General features: G+C 43.3%; 1 protein-coding gene across 5 annotated transcripts in view; it reads right to left on the minus strand.

The window, feature by feature from the left end:
* VPS26C (VPS26 endosomal protein sorting factor C) overlaps positions 1–13,839 on the minus strand; it is a 45,622-nt gene extending 31,783 nt beyond the window's left edge. The window contains exon 1 of one of the 5 annotated variants that reach the window (XM_067035107.1): positions 13,488–13,839. Coding sequence is in view for 3 of the 5 variants with exons in the window: in XM_059064070.2 (XP_058920053.1) it covers positions 13,040–13,096 (57 nt within the window). In the remaining 2 variants the exon portion in view is untranslated. Of the gene's footprint in view, positions 1–13,039 lie in introns of all 5 variants that reach the window. The other 4 variants (XM_059064070.2, XM_067035109.1, XM_067035108.1 and 1 more) reach the window with 4 other exon arrangements.
* Between the last annotated feature and the right edge of the window lie 9,290 nt (positions 13,840–23,129).

Raw genomic sequence — 23,129 nt, forward strand, 5'->3', positions numbered from 1 at the left:
TGTCGTAGACTAACTGACCATAGGTGCGTGGGTTTATTTCTGGGCTTCCTATCCTGTTCCATTGATCTATATTTCTGTTTTTGTGCCAATACCATACTGTTTTGATTACTGTAGCTCTGTAGCATAGTCAAAGGCAGGGAACCTGATTCCTCCAGCACTTGTTTTTCTTTCTCAAGATTGCTTTGGCTATTCTGGGTCTTTTGCATTTCCATACAAACTTTAAAATTTTTTGTTCTATTTCTGTGAAAAATGCCATTAGTAGTTTGATAGAAATTGCACTGAATCTGTAGATTGCCTTGGGTAGTATGGTCATTTTGACAATATTGATTCTTCCAATCCAAGAACATGGTATATCTTTCCACCTGTTCCTTTTATCTTCAATTTCTTTCCTCAGCATCTTATAGTTTTTGGAGTACAGGTCTTTTGCTTCCTTAGTTTTTTTTCCTAGGTATTTTATTGTTTTTGATGGAATGGTAAATGGGATTATTTCCTTAATTTCTCTTTCTGAACTCTGATTGTTAATGTATAGAAATACAACAGATTTCTGTGTGTTAATTTTGCATCCTGCAACTTTACTGAATTCATTGATGAGCTCAAGTAGTTTTCTGGTAGTGTCTTTATGATTTTCTGTGTATAGTATCATGTCATCTGCAAACAGTGACAGTTTTACTTCTTCTTTTCCAATTTGGATTCCTTTTATTTCTTTTCCTTCTGATTGCTGTGGCTAAGACTTCCAAAACTATCTTGAATAAAAGTGGAGAGAGTGGACATCCTTGTCTTGTTCCTGATCTTAGAGGAAATGTTTTCAGCTTTTCACCAGTGAATATGATGTTAGCTGTGCTTTATCATAAATGGCCTTTATTATGTTGAGGTAGGTTCCTTCTATGCCTGCTTTCTGGAGATTTTTGAATGTTATCAAAAGTTTTTTCTGCATCTATTGAGACGATCATATGGTTTTTATTCTTCAATTTGTTAATGTGGTATATCACAGTGATTGATTTGTGGATACTGAAAAATCCTTGCATCCCCGGGATAAATCCCAATTGATCGTGGTGTCTGATCCTTTTAATGTATCGTTGGATTCGGTTTGCTAGTATTTTGTTGAGGATTTTGTGTCTATGTTCATCAGTGATACTGGCCTGTAATTTTCTTTTTTGTGTGCTATCTTTTATCTGGTTTTGGTATCAGGGTGATGGTGGACTCATAGAATAAGTTTGGAAGTGTTCCTTCCTCTGCAATTTTTTGGAATAGTTTCAGAAGGATAAGTGTTAACTCTTCTCTACATGTTCGCTAGAATTCTCCTGTGAAGCCATCTGGTCCTGGACTTTTGTTTTTGGGGAGTTTTAAAATCACAAATTCAATTTCAGTACTTCTAATTGGTCTGTTCATATGTTCTATTTTTTCCTGGTTCAGTCTTGGGAAACTGTACCTTCCTAAGAAATGAATAAGGCAATCTTTTAAAGAGCTGCTCACCATATAAATGTGCCCAGAAAGTCCTGTGTGCAAGTAGCGAACAGTACTTGAAATTGATAGGCATTCTTCACTTCCCAAAAGTATCTTACAAAAATTATATCTTTACTTGCTTGTGCCTATATGGAAAAGTATCTGAAAAGAGCCAGGACCCCAAGGCCAGAGAGCAACAGTGTACAGCTCGCTGGGTCTACCGCCCCACGCAGGGATTCAGACAGGCCTGAAGCAAGTCACTGCATGAACTGACCTCTCCCTAAACCCTCCTTCCAAACAGGCCAAAGTTTATTTCTGAGCTTTGGAACGTTGTGCTTTTCTTGTTGGCATAATACCATCAGTTGTTGATTTGCTAATAATGCTCTTCTGCAACAGTCTGGGGCTCATGTGCTCACTGGGAGGGGAAGCAGGTCAGCCCACCTGGCCGACGGCTAACGAGTAAGTCTGTTCTCCCAACAGAAGTTGAAGCCTAGAACCCTAACTGGGGGAGGGGGTGGTGTCACAAATTTGTCTGGTAAATGAAGCGCATTTACAGATAACAACTGCCGATTAAAATCTTTGAATGAAATGAAGACATATTCAGAGCTAGAGAGTTTAAAATTCCCGAAGTGGAGCTGAGATGAAAAAGGAAAGCAAATAGAAAACTGGCTTCAACTTACAACTTTTCTGGAACCTGCCTGTACTAAGAGGGCAGATGACAAGCCAAGAGGCCTGGAGAGCACATGGGGGCAGAGGTGCAGGGAGAGTGGTGGGAGTGAGAGGGGGCCAAGGATGGATGTCAGGGAGGATATCAGAGAGTCTGGTTGGCTGAGCCCGGAGGATGGTGGGGAGGGAGAGGGCGCAGGTTTTAGAGTCGCAGGACCAGAGAGGGGGAGGTAAGCATGACAGTAGCAATTAAGCTCCTGGCAGGTTGAGAGCAGGGACCCTCTCTAAGGAGGGTCACCTAGACTGGACATCTGTAGAAGAGAGCAGCTGGGCTCTGCCAGCTCAGGCTGGGGCAGCAGTGGGCAGGGCGTCAGAAAAGGGGGAATGACGGGAGAAGACGGGTGCTGCTGATTCTCCAGACTGCAAGCAGCACAGCTAGGAGCTCAGCACTGGGGACAATCACTGGAGGAGTGGGTGGTGTCAAAGACTGCACGTTTCGGCCCATGGAGAGGGCACTGCTGGCTGCACAGGCTGAACCCAGGACCACACAAGGCCAGGAGGTCTGGACTGTGGTCTCGGCATCAAGAGGAAGGCGGAGGAAAACCCAACCACCCTGCCAGAGTCAGAGCAGCCTGCGAGGGGAGGGGAGTGTCAAGGGTGTCCCTGACATGCTTGAGTCTAGACATGGACACGCCCACAGGGGCCAGGCAGGCGTCACTAATGCTCAGGCCAGGACAGAATCTGCTGCAACAAACACCTAACGGAGAACTAACAAACACTCTGACTGCATCCCAGGGTTCAAACGGCATTGGACAACTCTGAAAATACTTCTCATGCATTATATAAGGGTTGGGCTATGACTGAGGGAACAAGCCTTTTCAGGAGTATCAGATAATTAGTGAGAAAAAAACACCCATTTAAGGTTCAGATGACTGCATTCCTTAATGGGTTCATACCTCCCACAAAGTTATTTTGAGATCCCTCCTAGCTCAAAGTTCTACCCTAAGAATTTGCACCAGCATTCAACTATAACTGACCGTTCACATATCAAGAATCCAGCAGAACAAAGTAGAACAGTTAGGCTTCGTTTTTTCATACCATTCTAGCTTTGCAATTTTTCTTCATAATAATGAACTGGCATATACAGGATTTTTCCTCTTTAAACTTTTCTTTTTTAAAACAAGAAATTACATGAAAGCCAAACAAGACAAAATGCAAACCTAGAAGTTCTTGTGGTAACAGTAATCAGCTCACTGTGCATAAATCCTTTATCACTGTAACCTGGCTATGCTGGACAGTAAATCTCCCGTTAATATTTTTCACAACCATAATATATAACAGTGTCATTTTCATGAGTACATGTGCCAGGATTTCAGAAGGTAAAACATTCTGGATTTATAAAAACAAATGAACTATATTTACATTGCAAAAAGATTTACCGTAGGGGTCTTTAGCCAATAAGCTCTAGTACATTGAAAATATAATGTAATTTAGAATGCATTTGAGTCATACTTTTGGTTCAAGAACACATCTACTGCACCAAGCAAAGAAGTACATAACAAAGCCCAAGCCACATCCAGCTTGCAGTGCCCAAAATGCTGTAATCTCTATATGCTCTCCTGGGTCCCTGGCCTCCATTCTCCAAGTTCACCATGGGGAGACATCCAGCAATCTGTACAGCATCTGATAAGCCCTTACTATTTGTAAGGCGCATGAACAACATGATTAACATCAAGGCAGACAGAGCAATTCTAAGTGCAAACTGAGACCGTGGAAAAGCGTAAGGATACCACCACTTACCATTTGACCCCTACTTCGGGTCAAATCTATAGTAAATGTCTTGAAACTTTCTCTCATTTAATTCTCACAACAAAGCCTCTGAGCAGGTATCAGCCCCATCCTCTGGATGAGAATTAAGACCTGGAGAAGGCACACAGAGTTCCAGGCTTGGGAATAAAAAGACGTGATTTCAAACATTCACTCTTATTACATCAATGCCCTTGACATGTCGCTGAATTCTCTGAGCCTCAGTCTTCTCACACATAAAATGGGAGAGAAATGCCCTCTCTTCAGTATTTGTGAGCATTAAAGCAGTCTGTGTGTTGGAAAAGGGCTGTACTGGTACCATGTTATCATAAAACAGTATCAGTTAAGTGTTCTCTTCCTCAGAATTTCCAGGAATTTTCCCTGAAATACAGAAGTAGGGAATTTTTTTCACATGCCTGATTGCTCTGTATCACATATAGAGCTTTGGAAACACAAATTAACTTTCTGGATTCAATGAGTCGTCTCAGGGAGAAGGTGGCGTTGCTCAAGCTCTGGGGAAGGTCTCCTGTCTCTGAGCTGTGCAAATTGTGACAAAGACTCTGGGGAATCAAATTTTGGACAATTTTCTACTTCTGAGTTGGAAGATAACCATACATACAGGAATTCTGAAGTCCCTGTTCCCACATTTATTGGAACCATTCTCTTATGAATGACCATCCTAGGGACTTCCCTGGTGGTGCAGTGGTTAAGAATCTGCCTGCCAATGCAGGGGACACAGGTTCGAGCCCTCATCCGGGAAGATCCCACATGCCACTGAGCAACTAAGCCCGTGAGCCACAACTGCTGAGCCTGTGCTCTAGAGCCCATGAGCCACAACTACTGAGCCAGTGTGCCGCAACTACCGAAGCCTGCACGCCTAAAGACCATGCTCCGCAACAAGAGAAGCCACTGCAATGAGACACCCATGCACTGCAACGAAGAGTAGCCACCACTCACTGCAACTAGGGAAAGCCCACATGCAGCAATGAAGACCCAACACAGCCAAAAATAAATTAATGAATTTATTTTTTAAAAAAGAATGACCACCCTAAAGCAAATACAAGTAATGGGGGGGGGGTCATGTGTAGCTGTGGGGATACATCAAAATAAGAATCTTACCAGCATCTGTCTAGAATTTATGTCTAGAATATTATTTATAATTACAAAGCAAAATCTGTACTATACCTATAAGACAACAGTTTTCTTTTTCTGATCAATGCATTCAAAAAACTATTAGTCTTTATGAAGTTTGCTTAAAGTCTACGTTTTAAGGCTTCAACTATCATTTAATAAAGTTTCTGCCATATGCGGGCCTCTCACTGTTGTGGCCTCTCCCATTGCGGAGCACAGGCTCCGGACGCGCAGGCCCAGCGGCCATGGCTCACGGGCCCAGTCGCTCCGCGGCATGTGGGATCTTCCCAGACCGGGGCACAAACCCGTGTCCCCTGCATCGGCAGGCGGACTCTCAACCGCTGCGCCACCAGGGAAGCCCTAGAACACTTCCTAACACCATACACAAAAATAAACTCAAAATGGATTGAAGACCTAAATGTAAGGCCAGACAGTATAAAACTCTTAGAGAAAAACATAGGCAGAACACTCCATGACATAAATCACAGCAAGATCCTTTTTGACCCACCTCCTAGAGAAATGGAAATAAAAATAAACAAATGGGACCTAATGAAACTTAAAAGCTTTTGCATAGCAAAGGAAACTATAAAAAAGATGAAAAGACAACCCTCAGAATGGGAGAAAATAGTTGCAAACGAAGCAACTGACAAAGGATTAAGCGCCAAAATATACAAGCAGCTCATGAAGCTCAATATCAAAAAACACAAAACAATCCAATCAAGGAATGGGCAGAATATCTAAATAGACATTTCTCCAAAGAAGATATACAGATTGCCAACAAACACATGAAAGGATGCTCAATATCACTAATCATTAGAGAAATGCAAATCAAAACTACAATGCGGTATCACCTCACACCAGTTAGAATGGCCATCATCAAAAAATCTACAAACAATAAATGCTGGAGAGGGTGTGGAGAAAAGGGAACCCTCTTGCACTGTTGGTGGGAATGTAAATTGATACAGCCACTATGGAGAACAGTATGGAGGTTTCTTAAAAAACTAAAAATAGAACTACCATACAACCCAGCAATCCCACTACTGGGCATATACCCTGAGAAAACCATAATTCAAAAAGAGTCATGTAGGACTTCCCTGGTGGCGCAGCGGTGAAGAATCTGCGTGCTAATGTAGGGGATATGGGTTCAAGCCCTGCTCCAGGAAGATCCCACATGCCGCGGAGCAACTAAGCCCGTGCGCCACAACTACTAAGCCTGCTCTCTAGAGCCCATGTGCCACAACGACTGAGCCCACGTGCCACAACTACTGAAGCCTGCGTGCCTAGAGCCCATGCTCCGCAAAAAGAGAAGCCACCGCAATGAGAAGCCTGTGCACCACAATGAAGAGTAGCCCCCGCTCGCTGCAACTAGAGAAAGCTCGCGTGCAGCAACAAGACCCAATGCAGCCAAAAATAAATAAATAAATAAATTTATATAATAAAAAAAGAGTCATGTACCACAATGTTCATTGCAGCTCCATTTACAATAGCCAGGACATGGAAGCAACCTAAATGTCCATCAACAGATGAATGGATAAAGAAGATGCGGCACATATATACAACGGAGTATTTCTCAGCCATAAAAAGAAATGAAATTGAGTTATTTGTAGTGAGGTGCATGGACCTAGAGACTGTCATACAGAGTGAAGTAAGTCAGGAAGAGAAAAATAAATACCGTATGGTAACAAAGATATATGGTATCTAAAAAAAAAATGCTTCTGATGAACCTAGGGGCAGGACAGGAATAAAGACGCAGACGTAGAGAATGGACTTGAGGTCACGGGGAAAGGGAAGGGTAAGCTGGTACGAACTGAGAAAGCAGCACTGACATATATACACTACCAAATATAAAATAGATGGCTAGTGGGAAGCAGCCGCATGGCACAGGGAGATCAGCTCCTGCTTTGTGACCACCTAGAGGGGTGGGATAGGGAAGGTGGGAGGGAGGGAGACACAAGAGGAAGGGGATATGGGGATATATGTATGTATATAGCTGATTCACTTTGTTATACAGCAGAAACTAACCCAACACCGTACAGCAATTATACTCCAACAAAAATGTAAAAAAAAAAAAAAACATTAAGAACAACTCACTGTCAAATGAGATGCGCATGAGCCGCAGGGAAAGGTGGGGAAATAGAGTAAAAGAAGGCATTCACTGCACTCAGACTGCTCCACAAGTGTCTACTAGCTCCTGCTCACTTGGCTCGCACTGTGTGTTCCTTCTGATGGAAACAGTGCCAGGTGGGGAGGGAGACCCCGGCCCGCCTCGCACACAGCTTCCAAAAGTAGGCTGCAGCATCACTACCTCAGTGAAGCTCCAGAAGGGCCCTCCCCCACCCCCAAATGACTACACCTTCCTCTGAGCTCCCTCACACCAGAGATGCACCCATTCGAGCACAAGTACGTTAGCACCTTTTGTTTTCTCTTTACCTACTTCTCTCCAGACCTGTAAGGAGATTCTCAGACACTGGCTGAATAAATCTGTTTTGATTAAGTAACAGTCTGAAAAGAATGAGCTGATGAAGATGTGGTGATATGGAAAGGTATCCAAGGTAAGGATATGCCGTTCAGCAAAAACAACAAGTTTTGTGTATGTCTGCGTGCGTGTCTGCGTACATGTGCAACTATTACTCATAGGAAATGTCTGGAATAGTACATAAACTGTCAGCGGATACGTCCAGGGACAGAAAACGGGGTCAGAAAGAGGAAGAACTTGACTTTTCACTTTCCAGCCTTCTGTAAAATGTTATGTTTATATATTTTTTAAATTATTCAACTGTGATTTTTTTTTTTTTTTTTTGCAGTACGCGGGCCTCTCACTGCTGTGACCTCTCCCGTTGCGGAGCACAGGCTCCGGACGCGCAGGCTCGGCGGCCACGGCTCACGGGCCCAGCCGCTCCGCGGCACGTGGGATCTTCCCGGACCGGGGCACGAACCTGTGTCCCCTGCATCGGCAGGCGGATTCTCAACCACTGCGCCACCAGGGAAGCCCCTCAACTGTGATTTTTTTTAACAAAAAAACACCACCACTTTGAATGAGCGTCTTTTTCTAGGAAAAAACCCAAATGACAATTTTAAACCCAAGAATAACTTAGGTTCTCTGGTGTCCACAGAATCAAAACCATTTTCAAATGCTTCCACAACAACTAAGAACTGAAAAGCACAGGAACAGACTTGGCTGCACATGTTCCGAGGGGTCGTCACAGCAGCTTTTTAACTGAAATATTACAATGCTATTCACAGCACTCCTGGGAAACTAATAACTACTATTCCCATGTAAAAAGCTCCTCCATTTTGCACAAAAATGGGCGCTCTCAGGGAGGAGGTGTAATAAGAGTGTTGGCTGGACACGCTTTGCAATCTGATGACCTGCATTGGAATCCAGGCTGTCATTTGCTGGGTTATCTGGGGCAAATTCCTTAACTTGTCTAGGCCTCAGTTTCCCCGCTAGCAAAATGGGAGTGATGCTGCCAGGCTCACAAAACCCTACACCAGTGTTTCCCGAGTCCCTCAGGTGGAACATAAGACTGTCCTTACATGGACAAACGTGTTTCACTTGAATGACAAGCACTTAAAACCTGAGAACACAGGTGGCAGCCACCTCGAGCAAACCAGGACAACGACAGGTGCTGTGCTCTGGCAGGCCCATGGATGAGTCCGATCTATAGCAACTGAATCTTTACCAGTGCTGTCGAGCTGTACTGAGAACACTGAAAATGTGTATTTATTAGTCCCACCTGCCGCCAGCTAAGAGTGGAGAGGGTGACAAAGACAGGACACCACCCCCTTGTACAACCATGGTGCAAACTGGGCTTGAGACACGCGCTGTCTGCGGGCACTGAGACCTCGGAGGGTCCTTCTCCCTGGGGCTCTGGGAGCAGCCCTAAAAATGCTGGTTGCCTCCTCTACCCATCCTTAACCACAGATGACAAGAGTCCGTCCAACACATGAGTCACGGCACGCGTTTCCAGGTGTGTATCTTTGTCCAGTGATTAGATTTATTCATTTAATAACTTTTTTTGGCTTTAAAAAATATACAGTTGACCCTTGGACAACATGCGTTCACACTGTGTGGGCCCACGGTGGATTTTTTTCAATAAATATATAGGAAAAAGTTTTTGAGATTTGTGACGATTTGAGAAAACTCACAAGAAAAACCATATAGCCTAGAAACATGGAAAAAATTAAGAAAAAGTTAGGTATGTCACGAATGCATAAAACATATGCAGATACTAGTCTATCTTTACAAAGGCATAAGGTGAGTGATATTTAATATAAAATTAATGTGTAAGTTTTCTTACTGTTTAACAACTTTGCTTTCAAGCATTTACATTTCCATACAGTATATACCTCTGTGTAATTGAAGAAACTGTGTATCAGCCTATCATAACAGGTAAGTTTTTTTTTAATGTAACAATGTTTCCAATACCGCATTGTGAATATGACTGTAATACTGTATGTGATAACACCTTTGTAATGATGCATTCATCGGTGTATAGGCTAGGCTACCACAAAGCAATCATACTGCCGCTTATTCATTACCAGGGCATGAATTGTTACACCTGTAAATAAATGTGAATTTATTTTTCACATTATCTCTTGATTTTTGATGTCTAGTGTTAGTAATACATATAGCATCTACAGCGTTCTGTATCACATAAGACGATATTGATGTAGGTACTGACAGACGAGTCACCTTGTAAAGAGACAAACTATGGTATCGATAAACACAGTACAATGCTCTGTAAATGTGTTTTTTCTTCCTTACAATTTTCTAAATAACATTTCCTTTTCTCTAGCTTACTTCATTGTAAGCATACAGTATATGATACATATAACACGCAAAATATGTGTTAAGTGCATGTTATTGGGAAGGCTTCTGGTCAACAGCAGTCTGTTGGTAGTCAAGTTTGGGGGGAGTCAAAAGTGAAACATAGATTTCGACTGCACATGGGGTTGGCACCTCTAACCCTTGCATTGTTCAAGGGTCAACTGTACACAGCAACCCTCTATTTAGGAGAAGCTACACAGGGTTTTCTTTCACAATAGCCATATGAGGTCTCCTTTTAAAATGCATTTAGTGTCAAATACATTAAGTGTAAAAGTGAAGACTGGGAAATACTGTCATAAGGCAACAGGTGCAGATTCTGTTCCTAATCCTGGCATGAAGGGATGTGCACGGGATGGGCAGAGCTAATACCCCCTGCCACCCTGCCACCCAGAAGGAGTGGTCCTGGCTGCGTTAAGACTTCAACTTTTTCAAATGTACTTTTCATTACCGATACTATATTTTAAACCTCAGAAAACGTTTCAGCATCTCAGCTGCTATAACATCTTTGAATGGAATCTGCTAACTTCTGAATGAAAATAATAAGTATTAAAGTTAAATGTACATATCGCCTGTCACTGCCTCCCCCAATTCTTCTTTTTTTTAAATTTTATTTATTTATTTATTTATTTATTTATGGCTGTGTTGGGTCTTCGTTTCTGTGCGAGGGCTTTCTCTAGTGGTGGCAAGTGGAGGCCACTCTTCATCGCGGTGCGCGGGCCTCTCACTTTCGCGGCCTCTCTTGCTGCAGAGCACAGGCTCCAGACGCGCAGGCTCAGTGATTGTGGCTCACGGGCCTAGTTGCTCCGCGGCATGTGGGATCTTCCCAGACCGGGGCTCGAACCCGTGTCCCCTGCACTGGCAGGCAGATTCTCAGCCACTGCGCCACCAGGGAAGCCCACTCCCCCAATTCTTACTCTTATATTTTCCAAGCTACAAAAAAAGTTATGAGTATACAAAGTGGAGGAAAAATTGGAACTCTCACACAGCTCTAGTGGAGTGTGAAGTTGTGCAGGTGCTTTGGAAAACAGTTTGGTACGTCTTCAAAAACCTAAACATAAAGTTACCATATCACCTAGCAAATCCACTCCTAGGTATATATCCAAGAGAAATGCAAATATATGTTCACACAAAAACTTGTACTAGAATGTTCATAGTAGCATTATTCATGATAGTCAAAAAGTGAAAACAACTCAAATGTCCATCAACAGATGAATAGATACATAAATGTGACATATCCATACAACAGATTACTATTCAGCCATTAAAACAAATGAGGAACACATACATGCTGCAACATGCATGAACACTGAACACAGTATGCTAAGTGAAAGAAGCCAATCACAAAAGGCCACACACTGTATGATCCCATATACATGAAATGTCCTAATTAGGCAAATCCACTGAGACAGGAAGTAGATCTGTGATTGCCAGGGGCTAAGAGGGAGAGGGAATGAGGAATGACTACTCATGGGTACAGGGCTTCTTTTGGGGGTGATAAAAATGTTCTAAAATTAGATGGTGGTGATGGTTGCACAATCCTGAATATATTACAACCACTGAATTGTACACTTGAAAAGGGTGAATTTTATGGTATTACATCTCAATAAAGAATACAAAGTAGACCCATATAACTTTCAACTAGAGTCACCGATTGTTAATATTTTGGCACATTTGCTTTCTTTCTCCTCACATGTGCGCACACACACAATATGGCTGGACCATTTAAAACTTAGTTATTGTGACACTTCTCTCCTAAGCACTTCAGCATGTGGAGTATTCTCCCACATAACCAAAATATGAATATCATACCGGGGAAAATTAACACCAAAACAAAACTTGTATTTAACATATAGCCCATATTCAAATTTATCAAAAATTAGGTACTGTATTTGGTTTTCAAATCCCTTTCATCTCTTGAATCTAAAAAAATTCTTTTTAATGACACTGACATATTTGAAGAATCCAAGCCAACTACTGTACAGAATGTTTCTCAATATGAATATGCCTGTTTCCTTATGAACTGAGGGAAGTCAAGCATTTTTGGCAGGAAGGCTACATAGGTGAGTTGTATCCTCAGTTTTTCATGCCAGAACCCTCTATTGTTATGCCAGAACATGTCAATCTCATAAGTGGTGACACTGATGGAAAGGTGGTATTCATTGTTGGTCTTGGTCAGGATGGTAACGATCAGATTCCGCCACTATAAAGGTAACTCCTCCCCTCTGTAATTAACAATCTGGAGATGACCAATTGAATCTGTAAATATTAGGTTTCCGCAAATATCTTGCACCGAAAGGCTTTAGCGTCGTCCCTTTTGAGACCTCCCTGCATTCACGTGACCAACCACTACTCTCAATTTTATTCCACAGAGTGTGAGAGCTGGCTGTGATTTCAACCCTGGCTGCACATCAGAATCACTGGTGTCTCTGGGTGTGAGACCCCAGTTAGCGTATTTTTAAATTCCCCTGAGTGATGGATTCTGATGTACAGCAAGCGTTGAGATTGCCCGAGTTGGAGGCAGAGAAATCTTGCATCCTCATTTGGCAGATAAGGTAACTAACGCCCTAAGAGGTTAAGTAGCCAGGTTAAGTAGCCAGTAACCCAAAACTTGTTAATGGCGTAGTTAAGATTTTTTTGACTTGCATTTTAATATGCTATTCCTTTTGTATGTTATTAAAACAACAAAACCAGAGATATACATAACTTTTGTATGGTGTTAAAGCTGAGCACGGCCTAACGTGCGTATTTCTGCTTCCAAGGTTAATTCTGCCTTTCTGTCCTTAGACCTTTGCACTCAACTTAGAAATGAGGAACGGGGCGTTTGGTCATCAAGCTCCTCCCCCCTCAGTGCTCACGGCGACAGCTCAAGCCCGGAGGCCCAAGGCCGAGCTGGATGTTCAAGGGGCCTGACGGTCAGCGCTGCAGCCCTGGGGCCAGCCTCTCGGCCCTGCATGCCTCCCCAACCGCGGCGGCGACTCCGGCGGGGGCCGCTCTTAGAGCAGCCAGCCGCGCAAGCGAGACGCACCTGGCAGGGATGCACCTGGCTGGTCCGCACCTGACCGGGACTTACCTGTTGGTGCGCCTTGCCCCGCCCAGGAAAACCCAGAAGTATGCGGGACCTGGGAGACAACAGAACCTGCAGGGACAGCCACCCCTACTTACCCCGGCGTGATAAACCTTGTTCGCTCTTTTAACCTTTATGTCCAGGGCGGTCCCCATCTCGAATACTCCGTTTCAGGAACCACTTCCTGCCGCGCGTGACCCAAGGGAAAGGAGGGCACCCCACTCCTCCGTCCGAGGTCCCGCCCTTTTCTCCTCTCCACGAGCAGTTGCGACACGTGACCCCGCCCCTGACGCCTGTTCGACTCCCCCGCCTCCCTCCTTCCGGTGCAGGGGCGGGCCTTAGCGCTTGCCGAAGACTGTCAGTCTTCCCCCCGCCGGGCAGGAGGGGCGGAACAGGATTAACCCCACCCCTTCCGTAATGATAGTCGTTAACACCGGAAATACCCTTCGTCTCCCCGTTTACTAGAGGGAGGGGGAAACTCGGCTCTCCCGGCGTGCCCCGCGGTAGGGGGCGGTGCCAGGGTCGCGTTGCGGGCGCAGCCTGTACCTAGAGGGTGAGGCTCCCGTCAGGCTGTGCGGTGCAAAGAGGCGTTGCGCTGTTGAATTGGCTTTAAGGCGGTGATAACTGGGGGCTGCCTTCCCTTCCAGTCCCTTCCTCTCATCGTCTCTCGTCCTCCCTCGCTTTCTTTCGGGGGCTCTGAAGACGGAGGCCTTGCGTCCGTCCTCGGCTAGGCAGTTCTCCCTACCCGTTCCGCGGCCCCGCGCTCCTTGCCTGCAAAGCGTGGATTGGCGGGCGGCTCGGCCGCCCCGCCCCCGCCGCCGGGCCGGGGGCCAAGGTCTCGGGGAGCGCGGGTGACCTCGCCCAGCCTCGCAGGGCCGCGGGGGCTTGTGGGAACTCCCCCGGCGCGCGCCCTGGAACGGGGTGTTGAATATTCATATTCGTGCGCAGAATGTGGGGAGGCGCGGCTCGCAGGCCCTGGGTCCTGGCAGCGCCTGGAAATGTAAACCTCAAAGCAGAAACGGTGCTGCCTAGACCTTTTATTCCCACCAAGAGCTGACTACACACAAGGAGTACATTGCTTTGTGGGAGGATTGCCTCCAGACAGGGCAGCAGTACGGTGCTAGGCAACATACCACGTTGATTGAAATAAAATCCCTTGTCAATGTTTTAAACAAGAACTTTTCTTATAAGCAGAGGTAAATTTTCATTGTTTTGGTAGCTGACTTAATACAGGGCCTTTTGTTTTTTTAAAATTCTTTGATTCTAGGGCTTCCCTGGTGGCGCAGTGGTTGAGAGTCCGCCTGCCGATGCGGGAGGCACGGGTTCGTGCCCTGGTCCGGGGGGATCCCACGTGCCGCGGAGCGGCTGGGCCCGTGGGCCGTGGCCGCTGGGCCTGCGCGTCCGGAGCCTGTGCTCCGCGATGGGAGAGGCCGCGGCGGTGAGAGGCCCGCATACCGCAAAAAAAAAAAAAAAAAAAAAAAATTTTGATTCTGCTATTTGTTTTTTAAAGTGCTTTTAGGATTTAAGTGCTTTTAGGATTACGTGAGAATTTTTCCGTAAAACGGTATACTGAATTAGTATCACGAGTGCCTCTCTCTTGGGAATGTAAGGTACTTTACAGGATAACAGTGATGGTGCTATAGCTACAATTGCTTTTGAAGGTTGATACATTGGTGTTTCCCAATATTGTTTTCAGCTCCTCTGTGCCCTGGAACTTCCTCTCGGTCTTGGATACCTTCCTGACAGCTCAAACTCAGCAATTCTAAAACAATTCATTAGGGCCTTAATAATCACTGTCTAGTCTATTTGCAATTCAAGACGTGGATCCCTCTCCACCAGACTCACCCATCATTTCCAAAAGGTAAAATGTCAATCTCAGTAGACAAAGCAGGGAAACAGGAAAAGAAACACCTTACAAGGATCCACATTCCAGACTTGTTTGCTTCAGCAAACCTGCTTTATACTTATGTTGTAACAGAACATTACTTGTTCGTTGAGGACAAGTGTGCTGTATTTCACTCATCTATGTAGGTTGTACACAATCTTTCTGGAATGCTGGTGCACTGCAAAGAGCTTTAGTTCCGGCAGTTATCAGTGTAAACAGTTTGTTGGACCCTCTTCGTGTGATGGCTTCCAAACGTAGGAACAGTCCATTTTTCTCCGATTGCTGCTCTTTTGAATCTTTTCTATCCCTTAACCACACCTTAGGTGATACTGTTCTGTTCAATTCAGTTACTAAAAATCAGACCCTGTCAGAGTGTTGATCTCGTGGCTTGAGTGGGATCCTAGATTCTTAGGGTGCTAAGGTACAAGTCATGGTTCTGGCTCTCAGACACTTCCTCAGCATCCTCTTGAAGGCCTGGCTTCTGTGTCGAGGCAAGTTTCTCTTAACTGGCTACTGCTAGAGTTCTCTCTTAGTTGATCCCTGCTTCTCTGGATAACTGGCTCTTGTTTGAAACTCCTTTCATGGGGTACATATGGGAAGACCTGATGGGCCTTGTCCTCTCCATATGTTCTCATGGAAGATCTACCTTCCACTTGATCTTTTCCATCACCCTACTGACAGCACCCAGCAGTATACCAAGGCTTCTGGACGAGGGTCCAGCGAGAAGGCTGGAGACGATTTACCTTCCACAGAGTCCACCTGATTCTTGAGAAACACGCACCCTTGCCACACAAACGGGCCAGACTGGAGGCTGCCCGCGGCCTCTGCTCTTCACTGCCATCTCTCTTCCATCTTCTTGCTCTCTCCTGAAACACAGACAGAAGTAAGTCAGCAAGGATGCTGACTAGACAGGTTTGCAGGTAGGAAGTGGAACACAAGCCTCTCCTTGCCGTAGGCCCTACTGATAGCGGAGAGATTATCGTACAGCCTCCCCACTACATCACTTCCCAGCAGAAACACTCCCCAAGGCCAACTACCTCCTTTCATTCCTTTGCCTGCCTTCCGATACAGACTGAGAAGGAGAGGATTGAGAAAGTATTCCGTGGAAGCAGGGCTAGATCTGCAGCTTTTATTAATCCGTGGGGAAAGTGTCTGTCTCCAATTGTGGCATCTTTTGTTAGAAGATGGGGTACTATGCTGTTTTCAGCATTGAGCTTAGTGCTCGTCCTGGGACAAGAGGAGAGGCCCCACTAAACATCTTTTAGTGGATGCTGTGATTCTCTGTTCAGACCTTCTTTCAGGACTGAAGGACATGTTCCCTGATCTACTCAGAGCATTGCTCTCAACAGTTCTCAGTTAAGTCACTCTTCAAAACTTGCCCTCAGCTGAAGAAAACTGCTTTGCCCAAAGTCATGGTCCCTTGGGGGTGGTGGGGGAGAGGGGGCGGGGACAGCCCGTATCTAACGACTAGTCAGTTTAGGATATGAAGACCTCTTTCCCTCACCGCAGTTTGAGACAGTTCCAGCTCCAAAGCTCCCTATATTAGTATCTACCGTGCATAACAAGTTACCCCAACAGTTAATAAAGTGGGTAAGAACTTAGGAGCAGCTTCACTGAGTCGTTCTGGCTCAAGGTCTCAGGTAGTTGCAGTCAAGATGTTAGGGCCACAGTCATCCAAAGCCTTGACTAAGGCTGGGAGATCCAAGATGGCTCCCTCCCGTGGCTTGGCTGGAGGCCTCAGTTCCTCATCACGTGGGACTCTCCAAAGGCTGCTTTTTTTAAAAATTAATTTTTATTGGAGTTTAGTTGCTTTATAATGTTGTGTTAGTTTCTACTGTACAGCAAAGTAAATCAGCTATACATATACATATATCCCCTCTTTTTTGGATTTCCTTCCCATTTAGGTCACCGCAGAGCACTGAGTAGAGTTCCCTGTGCTATACAGCAGGCTCTCATTATTATCAATTTTATACATAGTACCAATAGTGTATATATGTCAATCCCAATCTCCCAATTCACCCCACCTCCCCCCTTCTTCCCCCCTTGGTGTCCATAGATTTGTTCTCTACGTCTGTATCTCTATTTCTGTTTTGCAAAGAAGATCATCTATACCATTTTCTAGATTCCACATATATGCGTTAATATACGATATATTTGTTTTTCTCTTTCACGCTGTATGACAGTCCACAAGCTGCTTGAGAGTCCTCACAGCATGGCAGCTAACTTCTCCCAGAACAGGCAATCCCACAGGGAGAGCAAACAGGGAGCTACAGTGCCTTGTATGGCCTGACTTCTCACATTCACTTTTCTTCTGTTCATTAGGAGAGAGTCACTAAATCAACCCATACTTGAAGGAAGGGGAAGTTGGCTCTACCTTTAGAAGGGGGCGTCAAAAAATTTGTGACATCTTTTTTTTTTTTTTATTGCGGTACGCGGGCCTCTCACTGCTGTGGCCTCTCCCGTTGCGGAGCACAGGCTCCGGACGCGCAGGCGCAGCGGCCACGGCTCACGGGTCCAGCCGCTCCGCGTCATGTGGGATCTTCCCGGACCGGGGCACGAACCCGCGTCCCCTGCATCGGCAGGCGGACTCTCAACCACTGCGCCACCAGGGAAGCCCAAAAAATTTGTGACATCTTTTAAACCACTTAGCTCCCACTGGATGGGGAGCCTTTGCTGTAACTGCATGACAGTTCAACTTTTTGAAACCTCTGCCCAACCCAATCCTGTTTCTTCACCCTATCCCTCCACTCCTGTTACTCACCCCCTAATATGCTTCCTGAACATTAATCTCCATCCTGAGCCTGCTTCCTGCAACAATCCTGTCACGTTAGTTTCCTGACTTAACTTCTCTGAGCCTCAGTTTTCTTCATCTGTAAAGTGATCTCACAATACCTTCGTTACAGAGAAGTTAATAGGATTCATAACAGTTCATATATCTATCAAGTACTTACTGTGGGCCAGGCACTGTTCTAAGCACTTTAAATGTTTTGATTTATTCCATCTTCATAACAGTCTTACGATACAAGTACAATGACTGTTTACTCACTTTATAAAAGGGAAAAACTGAGGCACTGAAAGACCATGTAGCAAACAAGTGGCAGCCACCCATTTTGATTCCAGAGCTCACATATGCAATCACCAGTCACCGTGCCACAAATGCGTGTACAACAAAGCAGAGAGGCACAGGACCTTAATTAAAAGACTGAGCAAAGGACTGCCAATCAAATGTGAAGAGCAAAGCAGGGGTACAATGTCACAGTAAAAGGTGATTTTAAAGAAAGAACTAGGGGGTCATTTATCAATTGGTAGTGAAGACTTAAAACTATGGCAGAATTTTATAGTGTATTAGTTTACTAGTGCAGCTGTAACAAAATACAGTATTACAAATTGGGTGGCTTAAAACAACAGAAATTGCTCTTGCACATTAGGTTCTGGAGGCTGGAAGTCTTAAAACAAGGTGTTGGCAGGATCGGCTCCTTCCTAGGGCCATGAGGGAAGGACCAGTTCCAGGCCTCTCTCCTTGGCTTGCAGACCGCTGTCTTCTCCCTGCGTCCCTTCACATTGTCTTCTTTTTCTGTGTCTTCACTTTCACAGGGCGTTCCCCCTTGTATGTGTATATGTCTCCAAATTCTTCCTTTTTGTAGAGACACCAGTCATATTGTATCAGGGCCTACACTAATGACCTCATTGTAACTCCATTAACTCTGTAAAGACCCTATTTCCAAATTCTGTCACATTCTGAGGTGCTGGGGGTTAGATCTTCAACATATGAATTTGGTGGGGACACAATTCAACCTGTAACATATAGTAACAAAATATATACAACAAAAATATTCAGGCATATAAAGATAAGTAGGTACAGTAAGTAAAAATTTTTAACACAACACAGTGTATCAGAGATCAAGCAGACTAAAACAAAGACATAGAGGATTTTAACAAAATAACTAAGAAGTGCAATTAGCAAATAAGATGGAATTACAGGGAATTCACTTTTTCGAGTGTCCATGATGCATGTATAAGCATTGATTGTACACTAGGCCACAAAGACACTCTCAAATTCAATTAACTAGGTATAGTACAGAAACTTTAACCACCAAAACTTTGACCACTTGGAGATTAAGACATAACTTTCCCAAATACATTAGGTCAAGGAGTAAATAAAAATACAATAACCAGCTAAAAAATAACAAGGTAAGAATGCTTCATATCAAAACCTATGGGATACAGCCAAAGGAAGAACAATTATTAGAAAAAGTTTGAAAATTTATTTAAAAAATTGTTTGATGCAGCAACGAAGATCCAATGCAGCACCCCCCTCCAAAAAAAAGTGTTTGAAAATTTGGCCAGAGTAAAATGATATGAAATCAGGGATTTGCTATAAAATAACTCCAGGATGCGGGCAGCAGCAGGAAGAAGGGAGGAGTTGTGACCGGGCAGGATGATCGTTGAAACAGATGTTGATAATTACTGAAGTTGGGTGAAGGGAACATAGAGCTCTATTATACCATCTCTCTGCTTTGTACGTATCTTTGAATTCCATAGTAGAAGACAAGATAAATATATGCACTAGGATAGTACTTTTAACTATTAGCTGAAGTATTTTTTATGCCCTGTAATTCCTAGTAGGTGCCCCCCCAACATTCCTTACATCAAATTTATACCCTGAATCAAAAAATGTGTGACAAAGAGAGCACTTTTCCAAAGATATGAAATGTGTCTGGTGTAGAGGAAGGGGTATGAACAGAGAATGGAGCAAAAAAGATCCTGGGGGGAGGTCTGGCTATCTGTCCTCTGAAGTCAACAGCCCACTTGGAGATGGGGATGGACAGGGCTGCAGAAAATGATGGAAAACTCCGAGAGGCTGAGTGAGCCTGAAGGAGCCGAGGATGAGCAGATCCAGCAAGAGTGCGTGGTGAGCTGGGTGGAGAGAGCTCAAGCCTGCTCTAGAAGCCCTCTAGCGTGGTGTTGCCTTTGCTGAAGTGGACTGCAAATTACTGCAGCTGGGTCACTGGCCAAGATACATGGCATTTTCTTTTTTGTTTTTTAAAATTTTTATTGGAATATAATTGACTTACAATGTTGTGTTCGTTTCAGGTATACAGCAAAGTGAATCAGATATACACATACACATATCCACTCTCTTTTAGATTCTTTTCCCATATAGGTCATTACAGAGTAATGAGAAGAGTTCCCTGTGCTATGTAGTAGGTCCTTATTAGTTATCTATTTTATATACAGTGGTGTGTACATGTCAAGTCCAGTCTCCCAATTTATCCCTCCTCCCCTTCCCCCTTAATCATAAGTTTGTTTTCTACATCTGTGACTCTATTTCTGTTTTGTAAATAAGTTCATTTGTACCATTTTTTTAGATTCCACATGCAAGCGATATCGTCTGATATTTGTCTTTCTCTGTCTGACTTACTTCACTCAGTATGACAATCTCTAGGTCCATCCATGTTGCTGCAAATGGCATTATTTTATTCCTTTTTATGGCTGAGTAATATTCCATTGTATACATGTATCACATCTTCTGTATCCATTCCTCTGTTGATGGATATTTAGGTTGCTTCCATGTCCTGGCTATTGTAAATAGTGCTGCAATGAACATTGGGGTGCATCTATCTTTTTAAATTATGGTCTTCTCTGGATATATAACCAGGAGTGGGATTGCTGGATCATATGGTAGTTCTATTTTTAGTTTTTTAAGGAACCTCTATACTGTTCTCCATAGTGGCTGTATCAATTTAGATTCCCATCAACAGTGTAGGAGGGTCCCCTTTTCTCCATACCCTCTCCAGCATTTATTGTTTGTAGATTTTTTGATGATGGCCATTCTGACCAGTGTGTGGTGATATCTAATTGTAGTTTTGATTTTCATTTCTCTAATAATTAGTGATGTTGAGCATCTTTTCATGTGCTTTTTGGCCATCTGTATATCTTCTTTGGAGAAATGTCTATTTAGATATTCTGCCCATTTCTTGATTGGATTGTTTTGTGTTTTTTGATATTGAGCTACATGAGCTCTTTGTATATTTTGGAGATTAATCCCTTGTCAGTTGCTTTGTTTGTAAATATTTTCTCCCATTCTGAGGGTTGTCTTTTCATTTTGTTTATGGTTTCCTTTGCTGTGCAAAAACTTTTAAGTTTAATCAGGTCCCATTTGTTTAATTTTGTTTTTATTTTCATTACTCTAGGAGGTGGATCAAAAAAGATCTTGCTGTGATTTATGTCAGACAGTGTTCTCCCTGTTTTCCTCTAAGAGTTTTATTGTATCCAGCCTTACATTTAGGTCCATTTTGAGTTTATTTTTGTATATGGCATTAGGGAGTGTTCTAACTTCATTCTTTTACATATAGCTGTCCAGTTTTCCCAGCACCACTTATTGAAGAGACTGTCTTTTCTCCATTGTATATTCTCACCTCCTTTGTCATAGATTAGGTGACCATAGGTGCAGGGGTTTATCTCTGGACTTTCTATCCTGTTCCATTGATCTATATTTCTGTTTTTGTGGTACATGGCATTTGTGAACCACACGACTCTCCCATCCCAGCCAAGAAGGAGAACGGGGATGTGAAAGGAGAAAGTAAGACACTATCAGCTGAGTTCCAACTGAACAGTAAGATTGATTTTTCCCCCCACCCTCAGCGGAAATGATTGCTGGAGAGCTAAACTGGGTTAATTTATAGAGAAATGAAGATTGTTACTTTTTTGGCCATTTATATGTTATGCCTGTAAATTTTAAAACAGCTACATATACAAAATTCAATAGGCCTTTCTATTTAACAGCAATAACCAGTTAGAAAATAAAATGAAAATGGGGATTGTATCCTAAATAGCAATAAAAATCTAAAATACTTGGGAGTAATTTGAATGTAACATATGCTTGAGTTACATGAATAAAGCTATAAGGCTGAATTAAGATATATGAATTATGAAAAATGGAGAGAGGGATAGTATTTCTGAATAGAATATCTAAATACTTTAAAATGCCCATCCTTATAAAATTAATTTTTAGTCTTCATTAATTCCCCTCAATATAATTTTTAATGAGGAAATTTAATGAAATTATGTTAAAATTCTTCTGAAAACATAATGAATGCTAAAAAATGATGTATCTTTTAAAAAAGTTAATTGCAGGGAAAAGAGTCCTACTTAGCACAAAGTAGAGCTATAAGAGTTAAAACCACATCATTCTGGCATAAGATCAGTTGGACAGGATAGCTCAGAACAGACACCAATATATTAGTATAGAAGATTTTAATATATGATAAACGAGTTATCACAAATCTGTAGAAAACAGAGGATTATTCGGCAAATGATATTAGACTAAATGAGTTGATAGTTAGAAGAAAAATTCATTTAGATTTTGCTGTCTCACCATAAGCTCTCCTATCCCCTCCTCCCGCCAAAAATTAGTCGGATTAAGAGTTCAGGAAATGACTAAACAGGGAATTCCCTGGCAGTCCAGTGGTTAGGACTCAGCCCTTTCACTGCTGGGCCCAGGTTCAATCCCTGGTCAGGGAACTAAGATCCTGCAAGCTGTGCAGTAGAGCCAAAAACTAATAATAAAAGGAAATGATGAAACAAGTTAGGCATAGACTTGTTTTGTTTTTTTGCGGTACGCAGGCCTCTCACTGCCGTGGCCTCTCCCGTTGTGGAGCACAGGTTCCGGACCTGCAGGCTCAGCGGCCATGGCTCACGGGCTGAGTTGCTCCGCGGCATGTGGGATCTTCCCGGACCCGGGCACGAATCCGTGTCCCCCGCATTGGCAGGCGGACTCCCAACCTCTGCGCCACCAGGGGAGCCCAGGAGGGTACTTTTTAAGATGAAGGAAATAATCTATATCTTGAGTGAGAGTTAGTTACACAGGTAATCCATTTCTTCAAACTGTGTATATATACGGTGGGTGTGGCTTATTTTATATAAATTATATTTGCATAAGTTGACTTCAAAAGTCATACAGTTATGCAGATCATATTCTAACACAGAAAATGGTTGTGCTAAAATTAAAATTAAAAAAGAATTCAGAATTTTAGCTATAATATGATTACAGCTGTGAAAAACAGGCAAACAAAAAAATACATGCAACATAAGTCTCTAAGTTAAACAAACAAACAAAAAAGCACAGAAATCCTAGCAGAAAAAGAAATGCCCCCAAAATGTTAACAGTGTCTGTACTGGGGTGGTTACGACTATGAATGTACCTTTTGTTCTTTTTTAGTTCTTTTCATAAACATGCATTATTTAAAAAATATTTATCATCAAATTTAAAATATTTACTATTAAATTAAAAAAAATACTTA

Source organism: Kogia breviceps, chromosome 5 (assembly GCF_026419965.1).
Source record: "Kogia breviceps isolate mKogBre1 chromosome 5, mKogBre1 haplotype 1, whole genome shotgun sequence".
Taxonomy (NCBI): domain Eukaryota; kingdom Metazoa; phylum Chordata; class Mammalia; order Artiodactyla; family Physeteridae; genus Kogia; species Kogia breviceps.